The 20184-nt window shown below is 42.1% G+C and overlaps 1 protein-coding gene across 2 annotated transcripts in view; it reads left to right on the forward strand.

Annotated features, from left to right (window-relative positions):
• Positions 1–6283: 6283 nt before the first annotated feature.
• CHCHD6 (coiled-coil-helix-coiled-coil-helix domain containing 6) overlaps positions 6284–20184 on the forward strand; it is a 236176-nt gene continuing 222275 nt past the window's right edge. For both annotated transcript variants that reach the window (XM_044451210.1, XM_044451211.1), the window contains exons 1-4: positions 6284–6437; positions 12313–12436; positions 14999–15068; positions 16602–16746. In XM_044451210.1, the coding sequence (XP_044307145.1) occupies positions 6348–6437; positions 12313–12436; positions 14999–15068; positions 16602–16746 (429 nt within the window). In that variant the 5' untranslated portion in view covers positions 6284–6347. The remainder of the gene's footprint in view (positions 6438–12312; positions 12437–14998; positions 15069–16601; positions 16747–20184) is intronic.

Here is a 20184-nt window from a genome sequence, read left to right on the forward strand (position 1 = left end):
CTTACATTTCTTTAACAAATTTTATACTGTTTACAGCTCATGAGCTTTCTAAATGGTTCACAACCTAAAACAAAAAAGCACAATTAAAATGCAATACAATTCAAAACATCAGCACAAGCAGCAGGAGCCATACACAGGGGCTGTTCCAACATAATCCATCATCTCCAATAAATATAAGGCATTTGCTCTGTGCAATAACACGAAAAAATAGTGGGAGGGCAGAAAATAACAAAGTTACATTTGTTTGTTTGTTTATTCATTTTAGTTTTGGCCTGCTCTATTAGGCATAATTTCCCCAAGTTTATCCTCACAACAATCCTATGAGGTAGGTTCAGCTGAGAGTCTGTAACTGGCCCAAAGTCACCCAGTGAGCTCCATGATGGAGCAGGGACTAGAACCCAGATCACCTAGTCCCAGTCCCACGCTCCCGACCACTACACTACACCGGATGTACCAGTTAGGATTTGTGCCGCTGCAGCTGGAGTAACTGGATTGTCTTTGAGGGCAGCCCCACGTATAGCAAATTAGAGTAATCCAACTGAGAGCTTACTGAAGCATGAACTGTTGTGCCTAGACTATAACCCCATCCAGGTACTGTTGTAGCTGGCAAGCGGATGTTCATAAAAGACACTGCAAACAATGAGCTCAAGTATGATGCTAGACCAAAAGCCTCTCCTCAAGCAGCACTCTGCTTTTTCAGGGAGAGGCTGCAATCCCATCTTGCACAGGCTGTGCGTCCAATACCTGGCTTGGAGAACTGTTCACCTCAAAAGCCTCAATTTTTCTTGGATTTAACTTCATCCTATCAACCTCCATCCAGCCCATTATTGACTTGAGCAGAGTTCTCCCATGGTCTCTGGGGAGCATCCCAGGGACCATAGGATTCTTCTGTGTTCTTTCCCCCCTCCTCACCCTAGCAGGTCAGTAAGCCCTGGATGCAACGTTAGAAGTGGGATGCTGGAATCTAAACTCTGTTCCAGCTCCTCTGCAGCTGCTGCAGGAAGAACCAGGGCACCTGCATTATACAGTGACAAGAGAGGCCTCTGCAGAACTTGGGAGTGATGCAGAAAGGAGACATTGCCGTGAGCAGAGAGTAGAGTCCAGATTATGAAGAATCCTTTACCTCTCCAGCCTCAGCCCTGCCCCCAGAGTTAACCTCAGTTAGTTGGGATCTGAAGCTCATCGGGAGGATAGGAAAGAACAGTGGAAGAAGGAGGGATGGAATTCACAAGTTTCTATTCAGGAAGGGCACAACCTGGAGGCCTGGACACTAAAAAAAAGTTTGCAAAGTCACGTGATGGGTGCTGTTTGAGATGGGGAAAGAAATGGCGTCATGGTAAAAGTGGATGTTCCATAGCTTATTATGACAGTCTGCAAGTCCAAGGAGAATGTAAAACTCTGGAGAACTGTGTTGAACTGTGCCAACTAATTGGTTCTAAGAGTTGCCCATTCACCACCAAGACACCAATATTAATATATTATTTCTGGGAAAATTCAATTACTTTACCTACTGTGAGGATTTCAGCTTAGCTCAGAGGGATCAGGGAATTCTGAGGGGGGTGGGCTGGCATATGAGATCAGTGGCCCTGCCAGTACCTCTGGCTCCTCCACGCCCCTGGACAGAAAGCCTAAATCTTGCTTGAGCTCTTGGGACATGGTTCACCATCTTGGCTTTTGCCTTCAAATAAGTGATGTGTTGCTTTGTGTCTCCTTTGCGCGCGCGCGCGCGCGCGCGCACACACACACACACACACACACAGAGTTAGTTCATAATGGATGCCTTGCCTCCAAGCAGATATAATTCAGTACAGCAAAAGGCATGTGAAATATGCATTGAGGTGATATAAAAACAATTGGTTGGAAGGATTGGACTCGGTTAACTGTTGAAATCAATCAATCTAAGTGAGACTGAATCTGGGTGCAACCCTCTGATAGCTGTAAATTTCTGTGTGTTTTATTCTTGCAACCAGCTGACAAGTTTGTTTTGGAAATGGATGGATAAAAAGAATAGGGAAACATGATTTAATCTGTAATTTAAACAGAGCTTTTCTCTTGCTGATTGAAATCAATCACCCTGGGTGGAATGGATAGCCTTTTTAAATTTTGAATTCAAATAATTGTACTTTATTACACTTTTCATGTTTATTAAACACTGGAAGATTTCCTTATTTTGGTTGCTATGGTAATGTAAACTAAAGTCCCTTTATAGATTAAAAAACCCTACAATTAGCTGTTTCATGTTTTTATATAGATAACAAGTGTTCTATTATTTTGCACTGGAGGCAGCCAGCCTTCATTATAGTATAACAACACAATATTTGTGCCTTGGAAGCACCTTGCAATTCTGAAAGTTCACTTTTTATTAATTCTTTTGGTAGATGCAATTATAAGTGTGTCTTCCTATGGTGCTATTAGGTCTAATGCTATTTGGTAGGAGACTTTTCTCCTTTTTGAAGCATGACAATTGCTTTCCCTCCTCATACTCTGTGCTGATGTAAACAAACAAACAAAAACCAAAAAAGTTACAATTACTTTGTCTAGAAAATGCAGTTTTCCACCTCCAGGCTTTTCTTTTTCATTATAGACACCTATATCTAATTTTATAATTACCAAATTTAAAGCACCCATTTTAATTCCCCATTTTTGTTGCAACATTAAAGAGACACTATGATCAGTTGCAAGCAATATCAGATGTTTTGGAAACCCAGCAAAATAACTTTATTTTCACTGGAGGAGAAAACAGAAGAGTGTAGGACACTTCCATCTAACCTTTAAGTGGGAAACTAAGGAAAGAGACATGGTGTGAGTTACAGTTAATTTTATATTGCCAAAAATAGGATATCAACCATTTTATGTTTCTTTTGTCCCAGCAGTTCAAAAAGAAGTCTGAGGTGCAATCTGAACCCTGCATAATACCTAATGAATCCAATTTGAATGCCTGCTACTGTCTTCCCTTTCAAGACTGAGACTAAATGCAGATTACATGATTTCAACATCAAGCCTTTCCTCCCACCTGATTTGTTTAACAAGCAGTCTGATAATGTGTTCTGCAGAACATGAAAGCTTGTTTTCTATTTTGTGACATTTTGGGTGGTCCTGATAAATCTATTGCTTGATTCTAAGTTTGAGATTGCTTCCCAGAAGTCTCAGTCATTTACCTATTTTTTTCATACAATTAGTAATGTTCCTGTTGCCAGTGGTGGCTGCAGGCTCATACATTTACACAAATGGTAATAAGTCTCTAATAAAATATGTGCACATGCTATCTGGCTGAAGGATCCTGCTGCATAATTGCATGGACTATGGCACCTTTAGTGCTTTATAGTATCAGAAATATCAGTGCAGCTGCAGCAAAGACTGTCCCATCCAGTATGAAACTGTTCAGTCTTCTCTTCTGAATTGTAGCTGTGTTCAGTTCCTGGATAGTTGAAGATGGGCAAACTATTTTGTGGAATAGCTTGTAGCCCTCTACACATTGTTGAACTCGTTTCCAACCACCTCAGTTAACATGACTAGTGATTATGGGAGTTGTAGTCTAGCAACAGTGTGGTTTAGGGATTAAGAGGGCTGTGCTGGCACTCAGAAGATCTGAGTTCTAGTCCCAGTTCAGGCATACAGCCAACTGAGTGACTTTGTGTCAGTCTCAGACTCAACCCAACCTACCTCACCAGGCTGTTGTTGGGATAAGATTGACAGCGGCAGGAGAAGAAAGATGTAAATTGCTTTGAGTTCTTTGTAAGAATCAAATAAATAAATATCAGAAGGCCCACAAGTTTCTCATTCCTGCAGACTTTATCCACATATGCATGTAATAAAGCTTTGTTCACCACTTTTTTTAATGGGAGGCTGCAACATGTGGGTACTAATTGTTTTAGTTCTTTTACAACTAACCATTTTTATATTTACATTACTAAAAATAGTGTAGGACAGCTTTCTCCAATCTGTTGCCCGCTTGATGCTTTGGACTACAATTCCCATAATTCTTAACCATTAGTCACATTGACTAGGATTCATGAGTGCTAGAAGCCAAAATGTGTGGAGGGCAGCAGGCTGGGGAAAACTGGTCCAGGAGGAAAAACGACAGTTTTAAAGTATTATGTCTTTAGATAACAGCTCTCCAACCTTTCTCCCCTTCAAATCTGAGTCCCACCATTAAAACAATGTTTCTCAAACTTCGAGTTGTTGAGCTCCCAATTATACCAGTGGAATATATCTGCTATCTGATCATAGTTACACATTTTAAAAAGCCACAGCTTACCAGGAATTAGGGGCAGAAGATAAATTGTTATGCTTGTTTTCTATTCCTTACTATTGATCAGGAGTCTCAAGCTCAACTTACCTGGGGGCCGCTGGAAGTAGAGCCTGGGTGAGGCTGGGCCGCATCAAGCGGTGGTGGTGGTGGGCCGCTCATCCCACGGCCGGCCCGGGCGCCGCCAGCGCTTGGAAGGCCGCAGGGCCCCTCCCCCGGGCCCCTCCCCTCCCGGCAATTGGCCCACGGGCCGCGAGTTTGAGACCCCTGCTATTGATAATACCAGGGGTCGTCAAACTTTTTCACCAGGGGGCCGGTTGAAAAGTGCTGGCGCGGGGGGCAGGCTGGAAAGGTGGTGCTGCATGCAGGCCAGCGAGGGGGCGGGGGCGGCACGTGTGGGCACGTGCGCTGAGGTGGGGGTGGGGTGCGCGGCGAGGGGAGGCATGAGCGCGTGGCGAGGAGAGGCAGGGCGGACACATGAGGTAGTGGCTTGCTCACTTGGAGATCGTTTTCTCTGAGTGAGCAAACTGCTGCCTCCCCGCGTGCGGGACAAGGTGGGCGGCAGCAGGCTCACGTGTGGGTGCGGGCACACATGCGGCGGGTCCAAATGGGCATGGCGGGCTGGATAAATGGGCATGGCAGGCCAGATCCGGCCCCTGGGCCATAGTTTGAGGACCCATGGATTATACTATCACTATGATAGAGAGATTGTAGCCCTGCAGGGACTTTGAAGGTAATTTAGTTTGGGCATTTAAGTTAGATAATTCTTCTTACACACATACACATAATATAAAAGCACACCTCACAGTGCCATACTGGAAGGATGAACTGTAGAGTGGTCTCTTTGCATCCACACCTGATTTTGCTCTATTTGTAAAATTCCCTCACACTTTTGCAATTTTCATACTATGGGTTCCTGACAAACTGTTCCTACTACTGCCATCCAAAAGAGATTGTGGAGGGACTACATCTTCTCCTCAGATTTTCCACTGTAAGAAGAAATATGAAAGAAGCAGTGGGAAAACATGGAAGGCTTACAAGTGGAGTTCTGGATGCACACATCCCCTCCCCCAGGAAAAGTCTCTGAATGAGGCAGGCCGAGTGAATAAAAAACACCTTCTGGAAGCACCTGTGTTATTGTGTTCTAACCTGCTCTGAAACCTGTTTATATGCAAGTACCTTCCCTGTATCGGGCTTACTCCCAAAGAAATGTGTGCAGGGTTGTAGTTTAGCTTAACTTTGGGAGCACTCTTCCTCATATGCATACAGATGACACCGCAATCCATTTATAGCAAAGTCTTAGGGCAAAGGAGGTTAGAGAACCAGATCTTACTTCATCAGCAGGGAGTTTCATCCTTGGATGGCAACCCTGACATACCAGGCTTTTGATGACGTAGACTGTGGCCTACAAAAGTTTGTACCACAATAAATGTATTTAAGCCCCCGAAGACTCTGTTGTTTCAGGACTACTCCCTGGAAGCGACAGCAATCAGCTACGGTCTTTAGGAGGAAGAGGCTGCTGTAAAACCGGGTGAGGTCTAGTTATGCTAGATTACAACTCCCGTCTTTTCCAACCAGCCTGGCCAATGCTGGGGTTGTAGTGTTCAATACATCTGGACGGCAACCAGGTCGGGAAAGAATGCAAAAGCGGCGAGGGCAGCCGCATCGGCAGCAAACGCTCGCCGCCCTTCAAAACGGCACAGAAGCGCCCCACACAGTGAGCAGGAGACTCACTGGCCGCCAGCCCGCTGGAACTGGCCCGTGCTCCTAGGCACAGCCCCTCGACACGGCGAAGGCTGAGGGAAGCGCGCCACAACCGCACACGCCTCAGGAAGGGAAGCCGCCTCACGCCCGTTCTGGCTCGTTGTGCCTCACGTTGCGGCAGCGCTGGCATCAGTGTCCGACTCAGGAAAACTACAGTTCCCAACGTGCCTGGCGGCCGTCCTCCAACACCGCGCGGCGCGATTGGACGCCTCCACAGCGCCAGCCTACCAGGAGCGAGTTTATAGGCCGGTCGAACGGAGCGTGCTTTGTGTGTGTACATTTTGCTTTCTGCCCCGTGCCCAGGGGAGGGCTGTTTTTGCCCCCGTCCGGTGCTATGGGGGGTAATGGGAGTAGTCACGGCAACAGGAAGGTCTCCTTCGAGCTGGATGAACAGGAACGAGTGCGGGTGCTACAGGGCATCAGGGTGAGTCGCTTTGAGAGCTGGGGATGGAGTGCAGCCTGCCGGGTAGAGGGTTGAGCTAGTGTTGGGAGGAGTAGGAGGGACGGGGGCCCGAAGTCTGGAGGAGGCTTGCGTGTGACAGAGAAGATGGTCGGCACGAAGGGTTGGGTTTTGGGATATGGGCACTAAGAATACTCTGGATCAGAGGTCACTGTTCCTAGAGTTCTAATGTGTGGTTAGTTAGGGGAAGATGACGTTGCCTCCCTACCCCCGTCCGGTGCAGAATTCTTTGCTGTCCCTTCTATGTGTCATTTAAAATTAGTTATCAAAGTCCTTTCAATAAGACAGATTTAGCATGTCGATAAATACATTAGTTTTTCAGGTGCCACAAGACTTGTGTTTTTTTATAGAAGAGTAAGGACTTGAGAAGGATGTGGGGGGGGGGGGGAGTCCAGCTGGAGAGCTCCCAGTGTCAAAAGTCTTGGTGCAGCAATTCTGACTTCTTTTTTCTTTAATGGATTTCTTTGGTAAGAAGATGATGGAAGAATTAATGGAAAAATACATGCAGGCTAAAAGAGGAGGATGGCAATGTCTGGAATGTAAAATTCTGTGAATGAGATGAACAGTGGCCTTGTCTGGAAGCTTTCTTGGTATCAAACCAGGTTGTCTAATGTCTTAGTAATAATGAAGCTTATATAATTTCTAAAGTGTTTGATGTACTTTTTCATTCTATTTAAAAATTCTGTTGCGGTCAGGTATTTTGTTAATTTTCTCATTGTGCAGTGTGGAATTCCAATCCAAAACTGATTTTTGTTGAAAGCCATACATCATGTTAACGCTGGTGCTAATCCAGCACCATCTATTAGCTGTGGGAGGCAGCTGTGGAAACAATGGCACAATCACCCTTCCTAATAAAAAATGGATGACGTGGTAGACAAATAGGAGCAACTCTGCCATTTAGCAGCACTGGGAATATAGAGAACACACAACTGTCAGTTTGAAATAAAGGCTTGTGCCATTTTCAGTCCTTTATGTGAAAACTTGTAATATGCTTAGTCTTTAATCAGGGCTCTTGACACTCCTGCATGAATGTTCCATACAACTTGTATTATAAGAGATACATGGAAAAGCCAGATCTCTAACAGAATGGTGCCTCAAGCTTATGCAAAACATATCGGCATCACATACATATGAGTACTGTGTTATTTGTTCGAAAAGATCCTAAGCTTCTTGTGTCAAAGGAATTGGTCAGTAGCTACAGCTATTGCTGTTTCCTTGCTTTTCATTTTACAAGCCGCCAACTGTTCTGCTGACTGAACAGCAAGGACAGAATGCCAAATGGCAAACTGCTGACCACTTCAAGATTTCCAAAGGCAAATGTGGGAATATATGTAAGCCACTGGTTCAGATTTAAGCAATTTTATTTCTATTGAAATTAATTGATTAATATCTACTTTCTTCTTGGCATTAAGATTCTAACAGAAAGTATAAAAAGCCTAGTCAGCCCATGTGTGCTTGAGGAAGTAAAAGGTGGACTGTTTTTGTCATTATCCTGGCATGAAGACTGATTGTTATGGTTAGATGAAATGGAATAAAAGAAGGCATGAAAATAAAAAGAGAAAAAGAAAGGAGAGATAAAGGAGAAGAAAAGGAGAAGAAAGGCTTGCCCTAATGAGGGGTTTTGTTAGTCACCAACTTTAATATCTAGGTTTTAGGTTCACTTGGTCTCCTATCTTCCACAGGTAGGTAGCCTATAGGGATGGCCTACCCTCATACATGGATAGATCAGCATGTATTTCTCACAATGCTGCAGGATCAGTCTTTGGGACTGATACTTATGGAAATGGCCTGTCACTTATGACATGCACATACACTTTCTCATAAGCACACACAGAAAGAGATATAAGAAATCCATGCTTGATCAGCCCAAAAATCTATCTAGTCCAGTATCCTGTTTCCACAGTAGCTAACAGATGCCTCTGGGAAGTCTATAGCAGCACATGAGGGCAATAGTCTTCCCCTGCTCTTGTTTTCCAGCAACTGATATCCATGTACATGTTGCCTCTAATATTGGAGGTAGTACAGAGTCATATCATGGCTAGCAGCTGTCGCTATATCTAACCTCATTCCTTTTTAAAGCTAACTGTATGAAACTCAATTACACATTCATACAAGCAACATATGTGTACAAAGCAATTGTGTACAAAGTATGTACACAATTATATTTACTCTTATGTTTTAAAATAAACATCAGTTACAGGCATATATAACCTGTCCCCAACCACCAGACTAGGCCTGCTGCCTTCTGTTTTACAGAGGTGGATACATTACTTCCTGTGGGTGGAGTGAGCAGCTCTCTAGCTAATTAAGGTGATATCCTCTGTGCTGGAAAAGATCCCTATAGCTCATAAAGGGGCAGTACTATGAGGTGAGATCTTTCTATTGCATAGAAGAATCCCCTAGAATTATAATATAGACGCTTGTATTGATGTAGTTTGGCCTGTAGCCTGACTCAGCTGTGAAAAAGCCAGTAAGAGCATATTTTCATAATTAGCACTAAAACTAGTGTTCTAGCTTAATGTGTTAACAATTTTTAAAAAGTGTTTCAAAATGTGTTGAGGCCTTTCATAATGAAATCTCATTTAAACCTGTGGGGAACTAGCAAGTTATCCTGGAAAATGATATGCAATTTAAGGTTTAGAAGAATGTAGAGCTTTCAGCATAAATCTGGAATTCTTTTATTTTCCTCTAAACAGGAGCCTTGATTTGAGAGAGAACAAGCATGTTGATAAACTTTGTTCTTGTTTTCCACTTGAGTAAATATAGGCAATGACTGGGTTCACACAATGATAACCCACACTCAAGGTTGAGGTTGGTTAAACTGTGGGTTATTATGTGTGGTGTTGCATTGTGTAAACCCAGCCATATTGACAACCCATTAACAGCCCATGAAGAGAATCCATGTTTTATTGTTGGATTGTGAACTGTGGGTTAAGAGACCTTTGTTTGTTAGCACAACAACCCATAGTTCAACAAAAATCCATACTCAACCTTGAGTGTGTGTTATTATGTTGTGTGAACCCAGCCATTCTGCAATGATACCATTAGAGTCTACTTTTGTGCATGTCCGGACAGAAAAACCTCCCACAATTCCCAGCATGCCTCAGCCATCTTTTCTTCAGGGATGCTGACAATTCTAGCACTTTTTTGCCGGTTTAAATACGTGTAGGATTGTGCCCTTAGGTTCTTTTTTTCCTTTTAATGATATACTAATAAATATATCTATATGTGCTATATGAATCTGCTACTATTTAGCTTAAACATTTTATAGTACCTTTTAAAGTAAAAGCCTCCTAGGTACTTTACAAAAGAAAAATATGAAACAGATATGTGGATGCACTTACCTAAGATAGCATTAAAATACAGCTCCAGTAAAAATAACTTTAAAATTCTATGGAGGTTAAGACCATAAACTATGTTTATATGTTTGTTCAACCCACCTAAATCCCAAAGAATATGGTCTATTAGAATTCTAAATATATCTATCTATGTAGCCTACATATTTTCTAGCATATCAAACAACACTTCATATGGGACATTTACAAAGTTAGTAACTTTATCTTTCAATGTTGTCTTGGAGTGTTAAAATAATAAATTAATATCTTGTTGGCAATCCCTTTTTCATTTAATTCCTAAATGCATTTTATTTCAGCTGCTTATATTCCATGAGTATTGTAAATCATACTCATAGCAGTTTACCAGACAATTTATCACAACAAATTAATAACATTCCTAGTAAGATAAATAAGCAAAAGGTGGTAAAAACAACAACACAAATAGCTATCATAAGAAGCACATAGCAGACAGTAAACTAAAACTTGGCCTAATCATTAAATGTTTCCCTCAAGTATGTTTATCACTGACTAGGCTGCATGATCAAAACAAGCAGCATGGCTTGTTGGAAAATTAAAGAATCTTCAGATAACCCATGGTTTGTTGTGGGGTTAATTGAGGGTCATTCAGCCCTCCAACAAGCCATGCTACCTGGGTTTAGATGACACAATAACCCACTGGTCATGATTATGCCGATTGTATGTGACACATGTCACAACTCAGAAGCCACACCACTGTTGCTTGTTTTGATAGTACAAACTCACTGATGGTTTTGGTGAGAGTAAGGACTTCTATATCTCATAATTTCCAGATGAGAGACAGAGAGGTGGGGAGGAAAGAGGAAAAGGAGAACTGTGCATAAAGTATGATTTCTTGACCTCAGATAGGTAGAATTGGTTTTGTCCAAATTCTGACACTGAAACTCTAGATATGTAAACATAGAAACATAGCAAGTAAGAAGGGGCCTCCCGGGCCATCTACTCTGACCCCCATCTCCATCCGGCTCCACTCACGACATGCCCACCATGTGCATGTCTAGCCTATCTTTGAACACCCTCACCGATGGGACCTCAACAACCTCATGTGGAAGCCCATTCCATACCCTCGGGGTCCTAACTGTCAGGAAGTGCTTCCTGGCATCTAAATTGAACCTGGGTTTCCTGAGTTTTGCTCCATTGGAGCGCATCCTGCCTTCCTCTGCAGGGGAGAACAGGTTTCTACCCATCTCTGTGTGATACCTCCTCACATACCTGTATGTCACCAACAGATCCCCTCTGAGTCTCCTCCAGGCTGAAGAGACCCAGTTCCCTCAGTCTCGCCTCATACAGCATCCCCTGCAAACCGGCCACCAACCTTGTGGCCCTATACTGCACTGACTCTAACCTGGCTATATCTTTTCTGTAACGAGGGGCCCAAAACTGAGCCCAGTACTCCAGTTGCGGGGGCACCAGAGTCGTATAGAGTGGTAATAATACCTCTCTTGATCTAGAAGCCACACTTCTGGTTATGCAACCAAGGGTGGCATTCGCCATTTTAACCACTGCCGTCTTAACCACACTGCTGACTCATGTTCTGCCTGCAGTCAACCAGCACCCTGAGGTCCCTTTCACAAGTGCTGCTCTCCAGGCACTTGTCCCCTAACCTGTACTTATGACACCTATTCCTATGCCCCAAGTGCAAGACCTTGCACTTATCTACATTGAACACCACCCTGTTGTCTCCTGCCCACTTCCATAGTCTGTCCAGATCCTTTTGGATATGGAGTACCTGCTCCTCTTTTGTGGCCACTGCCCCAGTTTTAGTATTGTCTGCGAATTTGATCAGCAGACTGTTCACCCTTTCTTCCATGTCATTGATAAAAAGATTAAGCAGGATCGGCCCCAGGTCAGAGCCCTGGGGGTCCCCACTTGTCACTGGCTACCATCCCGATGATTCCCCACTAATGGTTATCCTCTGCTTTCGGTCAGTCAACCATGCCCTAATCCATCGGACAGTGCTTTGGTCTATCCCAAAACTCCTCAGTTTCTCCACCAGGATATCATGGGGCACTTTGTCAAAGGCCTTGCTGAAATCCAGGTAAACCACATCCACTGCACCCCCTCTATCTAGCCACCTCAAAACCTTGTTCTAGAATTCCACAAGGTTTTTCTGGCAGGACCTGTTTCTGCGGAAACTGTGTTGTGTGGCCGCCAGCCTTCCTTCCCTATCTAGCATCACTAGATCTCTCGCTATTACGAGCCTTTCCATTGTTTTTCCTACAATGGACATAAGGCTAACTGGTCTGTAATTCCCCATGTCCCTTCTGCTACCCTTTTTGAAAATTGGGACCACTGATGCCACCTTCCAGTCCTCTGGAACTTCACCCGTTCTCCACGAGGTCTCAAAAATGGAGGCCAGCAGGCGTGAGAGAACTCTGCCAACTCTCTAAGTATTCTTATGCACTTAGAAAACAATATGTAATTCTATTAATTTGTTTGTTCTTCTGCACACTTCTCATTTGTGTTAGCTTTCTGAAGATGTAGTGAACCGAATGAAAGAACCTGGACAGCCTAAAAGGGATCAGAGCTCACCAGCCTTGTCTTCTTCACCCTTGTCACAAACTGCAGAAGGGAAATCTAAGGTGTCTACAGGTATGCTTGATTTTTAAATCACACCTAGTTTTTAGAGTATCTTCATGAATAATAAACGGCCATCTACCATAATTTACAGCACACTTATGTTTCTTCAAAATGTAGCTATTTCTAAATAACAGATTGACTTAAGTAACCAAGTGCATACTGTTTCCCCCAACTTATTTATTAGATTTATGTCTCACCTTTTTATTTCAAAAAACTCAATGAATTTTAAAAGAACCTTTAGATGGGCACATGGTTGCTGAATGATTCTGCATATAATCACCTTTGAATTACTGATTTCATTTGGACTGACATTCAAATCAATATTAGGTGTAGAGTCTTAAGCTTAGTTCATGCAAATTGTTTTGAACCAGTAGTATAAATAGTTAAATAGTTAAGAGACTGTGATGCAGTTTGGAAAGTTCTTGGTTTTCATTTCAGGTCCTCTTATTCTTCACCATCACAGAACTTATAAATATCTTTATTATTTATGTATCTATTCCATTTTATTTGCTAAAAAGCTGTCAGTGTGGTGAATAACAATCTAAAGCAACAAAACATTAATACAATAAAAAGTACATTAAAAGCTGTAAAACATTAAAGATGCTATTATCTTAGCCTCAGGAGCCTCATTAGCATTATGAGCAAGATGATAATACTATCCAATATTGTATGCCCTTAGTATCACTTGTTTTGAAAGGACAAACTGAGGTATATTGTCACCTAAAAGGTAGGGGCTGAGGGCTTCAGAGTTCTGTTTTTTCTGGACCAGAGTTCCAGTGTGAAATCCCTTTTCTCACCAGTAGAAAGGGGTTTTTGCGGGGATGGGGATGTTAGCTTAGAAAGAAATAAAGAGGTGGAGTATAAGATAGAAATGATAGAAATGATGTCTGACCCCTAGGAAAAGAATGCTGAAGTAGATATTTGACGTATTTTTATTACATTGTTCTACCATTCAGTAACCAAAGCTCTCCTTGAGAGGAGACCATGACAATTTATAAACCAGGGAAGTAAATATTGCTTCATCGTTTTGAGTTTGGAGAGAGAGGTACCAAGTGCACAGTCCTGTGGGGATGCCTGTAACCTTCTAGACTTGACAGAGTACGAACATCTTATAGAGGGCAGGAAGCATAAGTTGCCTCTCTGCCCCTCTTGCTGTGTAAATCACTGAGACAACCGATTTAGGTCATCTAAGGATAGGGCTTCAGAGCTGGAGGGGAAAAGGTGTCACTAGGATTTGTATTTTGGCACTGAACTCCTCTCCTTTCTTCTCCCCCAAAATGTCCTCCAGAGCCCTTCTCCAAGGTCCCCCTTATGACCCAGAGAAGCAGCCAACACTGCTCTTACATCTGAGCTGTCCAGGAACAATAGGATTGTGCTGCCTGACATCTGACCCATTGATCTTTTGCTGGTGGGTTGGGATCCAAAACAGCTTAAAGGCCATCAGGTCTCCCCAGAAGTACATCTACCATGTTCTTTTGGATTTTATGAAAACAATTTGCTTTGAAAGAGTATAAAACAGGAAGATGGGGACAAGAGAAGACATGGAGCAAGAGAAAAGGAATGCAGTGGGCTGAGCTGGGGAGACAGAGAGAAGCAGAAAGATGGACATATATAGCCAAGAATAAAATAAAATAAACATTAAAAAATACATGTAGAATAATGGAGTTGAGGGCAGGTCCCAGGCCTGAAAAGGTTAAAGGTTAAATGTTCTCGTATTCCTTAGAATACCAAGAGGACCTCTTCTGTGTATGCTGAAAAAGACTCCCATATTCTGCTATTTTGCATTGGGGAAAGCTGCTGTAACACCAAATGTTATTTTTGCTTGGTGTCATTTTGGAAGAATAAAGACAAGTTGCCTCCTTCTTGGTGCTTGGGGAGAGTGCCATAAGCACACAGTGTAGTTCTGGGTGTTCAGAGGTTCAGAAACTGATTCCAGATGTTACCAGTGAGGAAGAAGTGGAGGAATTCTGATAGAGCTCAGCTGTTTTGTTCTCTGCTTAATGGCTTGTTGCAAAGAATGGCCTCTCATGAGAGGTTTGCTTACCTAAGTCAGCTGGTTCTTGATTTCCTCTGTAGTGCCCAAATGTGCATTCTTGGCTCATCTGTCAATTGTTCCTTCAGGACCCTTAATCTTGTTATTTTAAGGGGTCCAAAGTGATTTGTGGGTTAGTGATTCAGTTCCTGACTGCCAGAAACTTATGCTTCATTATACACAAAACACAGTTACAAATAGGCAAATTGGCTTTTTCTCTTAGTGTTTATTGGTGGGGTTTTCAAACTCTATAATAGCCCCTCTGCTGTAGGGATGAAAGCTTCACAGCTCGCATCCACATTATCTAATGTTGAAGACACTCTTATACTGTCAGAAGCAATTTATTCAGCCTTGATATTAGATTTCATTAAAATTTCTATTGTGGAGTTTTTAATCTTGTTATAGATTGCTCTGTAAGATAGCTTAGCAGCTTGCTGAGATTTTGCTTCTTTTTCCTTTTAAACCTCTTAAATTCTTATTAATAAAATAGATGGAAAACCTCTTTTTCCACAATAATTATTTTTGTCTTTCCTTTTCTCCAGGAATCTGTCCACCAACAGCAGGAAGTTTGGGTCGAAAGCCCTCTGAGGCAGAGGAGGATCTGTACAAGAGGTGGGATATAAGATCACTCTCTAGATTGTGCCATTCTTTTGAGGCTGGTTTGTGTGACATGAGAAGCTATGGTGAAATTTTACAATTGTGGGCCTGTTTTCTTATTTGGATCCAGTTATGGTGTTCCTGCATGATAGGATTAATTTTCTAAAACCATGGAGAGAATCAATGGTATTTTCTACCTTTCCATATTTCACCATGGCTTCTTTGGTTGTCCCAACCTGGGATTGCCATTTTACTACTGTTGGTATGGAAAACCATGGAGCCACTGACAAGAATGGCTGTAGAAGTGGACACTTTTAGCATCTGATCTCTATGTCCTCAGCTCCCTAGTAACAGAAGTATCAATGATTCCTTTATTCCCATGGGCCAAATGATTTGTCTGTCTCCCTCTTTACTTTTGGAAACGGGGACAGCATGAAAATACATGGAGGGGGAAGAGGGGGGATCATGGCAAAGCTTTTTACTTACAGTTAATAAAAATCTTTGTGGGGCTGGAGCAGTTGTGAAGCACTACAAACATGCAGGTATACTCCAGAGGGGGAGGAGGGAACCTGCCTGAGGACCACAGCAGACCAATCATGAGGAGGCTGCTATAGTCATAGGCAAGAATAGGGAAAGAATATTGATTTGCTTGCTGGGGCTGCCAGGTTGTGTGCTGAAGCTGTTGTATAATCGTGTGATGATCTGATCAGTAACTTTGGTCAACATTACACTCACCTTAAAAACAGTGCAGGGTTGTTTGCTGAGTTATCTTAATCCAGCTGTTAAGTGCAATGCTTTTCTTGTAGCTGGTGTTTTTGTAATGCAAAGCAATAATAGCACAGCAGAGAAGATTCTATTGCTAAAACATTGTTGGCATGCTGTTTACTGTTTCTACATTGCCTCCCCATCATGGGTATCAAACCTCTTTCAGCTCAAGGCTGAATTCAGCTACAGAAATGCTCTAGATGGCCAGATTCCATTGACTGGCAGAGCCCAGCATGTTTTAGTTAAAAGCGTTTACAACCAGTAGTTACATCTTTTAGAAAGAAGACAAGACTGTAAAACCACCAAATGGTTAGTGGTCAGAAGAAAGGGAACATTGTCACCTGGAAAAACTCAGTAAGTCAGATTGGAGTCCCAGGTGGGCCAGAGTTCACCATTGCACATGAGGTTAAAAATTCCTGTTTTAGGGCAATGTAAGGGTTTCTCAATGCTGTCTTTACTGGCTATGAGGGTACTCTGGCATGTTCAATCTAAAATACGATATATTACATATTTTCTTTTGGAGGTCATTAAACAGTTGAATATTATAATCCTTTATTACAACCCCAGTTGTAAATTGGTCACCTTTTGATTGGATTTTTCATTGCCTAATTATCTCGAAGCCCCATGGTGCTTCCAAAATTACAATGATAACCTAGTGCCATTAATTGGTGATGGTGTCAAATGGATCACAACTTTTCCTGGTGTGTTTCTTGGCAAGACAGGTGGCATTATAATTTAGGAGGCTGTAGCCAAATATCTGCTGATCGTTTTCCTCCTCTACAGGTATGAACAACAGCAGGCAATGGTGCAAGATGAGCTGCTCCGACTGGCCAAAAGGGAGCGGGAGGCAGTCAGTGAGAGTCTGAATACAGCTCTCCAGCAGGAGAGGAATAGCATCATGGAAGAGAAGCAGAAAGCAGCCCAGCTGGTGAGGATCACAACATGCCCCTGTATTGTTTTCCTGCTTGCTTTCTGCCAGCCTCCCTGGGGAAAGATTTGTTAAAGATCTGTTGCTTGTGTGATTTTGGAACAGCACCAGCACAGCAGGATGAGACGCTTCAGATATTTCAGCATCTGCCCCTGACACTCATTCTGTGATTACTTTCCTCCTATCCCTGGCCTTCCTTTCCTTTGCAGCCCATTTCTGTGTCAGTGTTGCCTTCCCATTCCCATCCCATGCGTTCTCTACAGGTTTCTTCTTCAGTAGCAGCAGGAGCACTCATCCATATGTCTAATCCACCACCACAACTGGTTTTCAGGACCCTTCATCTGCCTTTTCTCTACTGTTTGTATGCTTAGCATGCACAGGGATGGCAAAAATGGGTTGCGTGCTAAGTGCAACTGGAGGCTGAGGCCAACTACTGTGGCAATTTGTGCTGAAAGCAACATGCTTTGACATTTGCATGCCCTGTGTGTGTGGTGTTAATTTTCCTAGTACAATCTCTGCAAAGCAAATAGCTTCCTTTTAATTTTTCCCTTGGTGCCACAGTGACACAGATTATAATTAGATTATAAATCCCCCTCCTGTTCTTCCTCTTCCTCCTCTTCTTCCTGCTCTAAATTCCAAGTAGTGGGCCTTGAGAATGAGGGCCAAGAGCAACTGTCTTTCTCACTCCCAACACACTGTCACTGATACTGGAGGTAGCATGTAGCCATCAGGACTAGTAGCCATTAATAGCCTTATTCTCACTGTATTTGTCCAGTCCCCTTTGGAAGCCATCCAGTTGCAGGCTATCAGTACAGCTTGTGGCAGTGAATGCCATAGTGCAGCTGTTTGCTGTATCCAGAATTACTTCCTTTTGTTTGTCCTGAATCACCCAGCAATCAGTTTCATGGTATGCCCCTGGGCATACCATGGGAAAGAGAGAACTCTTCATAGGAGAGTTGCTTCATCCCCTTGATCTTTTTAGTTGCCTTTCTCTGCCCTTTTTCCAACTCAATAGTTTCCTGTTTTAGTGACCAGAACTATATACAATGTACTAAGTGCACCACAGATTTGTATAAAAGGTGTATGGTCCTGGAAGCTTTACTTCTGATTCCTTTCCTAATTATGTCTAATACGGAGCCTTTTTCACAGCAGCCACACACAGGGTTGACACTTTCAACAAGCAGTCCATCAGAATTCCCAAATGTTGCTTGTCCTTCAGTACTAGTTTAGTTCCCATCAACATATACAAGAATCTGGATTTGCTTACCTCAACATGCATCATTTTATACTTGTTTAGAATGAACTGTATTTTGATGCCCATTCTCAATCTCTTTTTGTTTTAACCATGCTGACAACATCAGCAAACATGGGCACCTCACTGCTTACTCCTGATTTCAGATCATTTATGAATAAGTTGAAAAGAATTGGTTCTAAACAGTGGGTCCCCACTTTTTTTAAAATACGTTTTATTATTATTTTCTACTAATTAACAAACCTAATAGAAAAAAAATAAAAAAAATCATCAATCATCGAAAACATCAGACCTACTGGGTCAGCCCCTCATATTTTTGCTTTTTATGGTAATCCATAAACATATTTAAATCTATGCATAGTCCCGGTTCTCTAGCCAATAGTAAAAGGAATTCCAAGTTTGATAGAAGTCTATATCTTCTTTCTCCTTCAGAGACAAAGTCAATCTGTCCATTTTGGCACAGTCCAAGATCTTTTTTAAAATCAGTTCGTTGGTAGGTGGCTCTTCACTCTTCCAATATTGGGCAAATGCAATACTCACCGCTACAGTGGGTCCCCACTGTTAACACCACTCCGTAGTGACAATAACCATTTATTGGTATGTTCTTTCTGTTCTTGTCCAGGGTTTGTTCTTTAGCAAAGTACTGATCTGTAAGAGGACTTCTCCTTTTTCTGCATGGCTGCTAAATTTGTTCATGAGATTTTGGGGAGAGACTTTCTCAAAGGCCTTTTGGAAGGCCAGATACACAATGTCTATTGGATCATCCTTGTCTATATGTTTACTGACTTTCTCAAAGCACTTCAAAGGGTAGTGAAACATGACATACCTTTATGGAAGCCATGTTGATTCTTTTTCAACAGCAGTTGTCCTTCTGTATGCTCTCAAATTCCAGTCCTCTGGTATAGAAGCTGATCTTACAGATAGATTTTTATGTAAGAGGATCAGCAATTTCACATTAGTGTGCTTTAGGAACACAAGGGTAGATACTGTTTGGGCCTGATGATTTATTATCTTGTGATATGTCAATAAGAATTTAGAATACTGATACCAGTATTTGGTTTAGTTCCTCAGACTCCCTTTCTCAAAACATCAGTTTAGGCACAATATATATCCTATATCTTCTGCAGTGAAAACAGATGAAAAGAATTAATTAAGCTTTTCTGCATTCCTCCTCCAATATTCCTTGAAGTCCATTGGTATCCAATGGTCCAACTGCTTCCTTAGTTGGTTTCCCATTTCTCATATTTTTAAATAGTTCTTTATTGTTCACCCTGATAGTTATTGATACACTTCTCAAAATGCTTTTTTGCATTCCTAATTATCTGCTTCCATTTCCACTGTGAAAGTTTTTGTTCCTTTTTGTTTTCACTTAAGAAAGACTTCTGTTTTTCAAAAGAACCCTTCTTTTCTCCAACTTCTTTGACATTGGTTGGCAACCATGCTTTGATGTTGCCTTTCCTAACCAGTGGCATACATCCTAACTGAAGTTTTAATATGGTGGTTCTGAGTAAGCGTCAAGCCTCTCAAAAGGATTTTAACTGCAGTAGTTCTTCCTTTGAAATGCCTTTTTAACAGTTTCCTCATTTTATAGAAGTTGCCTCTTTTGAAGTCAAATGTGACTACAAAATGCTTTGGATGGAAACCCTTGGCAACCTTCCACTTAAATATAATTTAAATCTGATAGTACTTGGGTTACTGTTTCTAGTTGGTTCAACAACATTCCCATTGTACCAGGTCTTGAGCAATACTAGTTAAAATCAAATCTATGGTTATGTCCTCTCTGATTGGTTCCATGACCAACTGTTCTAGGACACATTTGTTTAGGGCATCAGGAAATTAATCTCTCCTGTGACTGGAACATACTTTTACCCTGTCAGTGTAGGGGTAATTGAAGGCACTCAATTTTACAAAACAATCTTGTTTGTATGCCTGCCTGATTTCAGAAGATGTCCTGAGTGTTCTCAGGGATAGTAGCATGTTCCTAGTACTAAATAACCTTTGGATCCTGGTATTGTCACCCACAGGACTTCTGTGGAGAAGTCTTCCCTTTTTAGGCTTTCTAGTCTACTTAGCACTGTGTCCTCTTAGAGCAAAACATCCTCTAATGTCCCTAAACATCCTCTAGTGTTTCCTCCCTGTCCTTCCTATAGAGTGTATAGATTGATAACATCTCACTGGTTCTTTAC

The sequence above is a fragment of the Varanus komodoensis genome, unplaced genomic scaffold (genome assembly GCF_004798865.1).
Source record: "Varanus komodoensis strain SLA01 unplaced genomic scaffold, ASM479886v1 scaffold6_2, whole genome shotgun sequence".
NCBI lineage: Eukaryota > Metazoa > Chordata > Lepidosauria > Squamata > Varanidae > Varanus > Varanus komodoensis.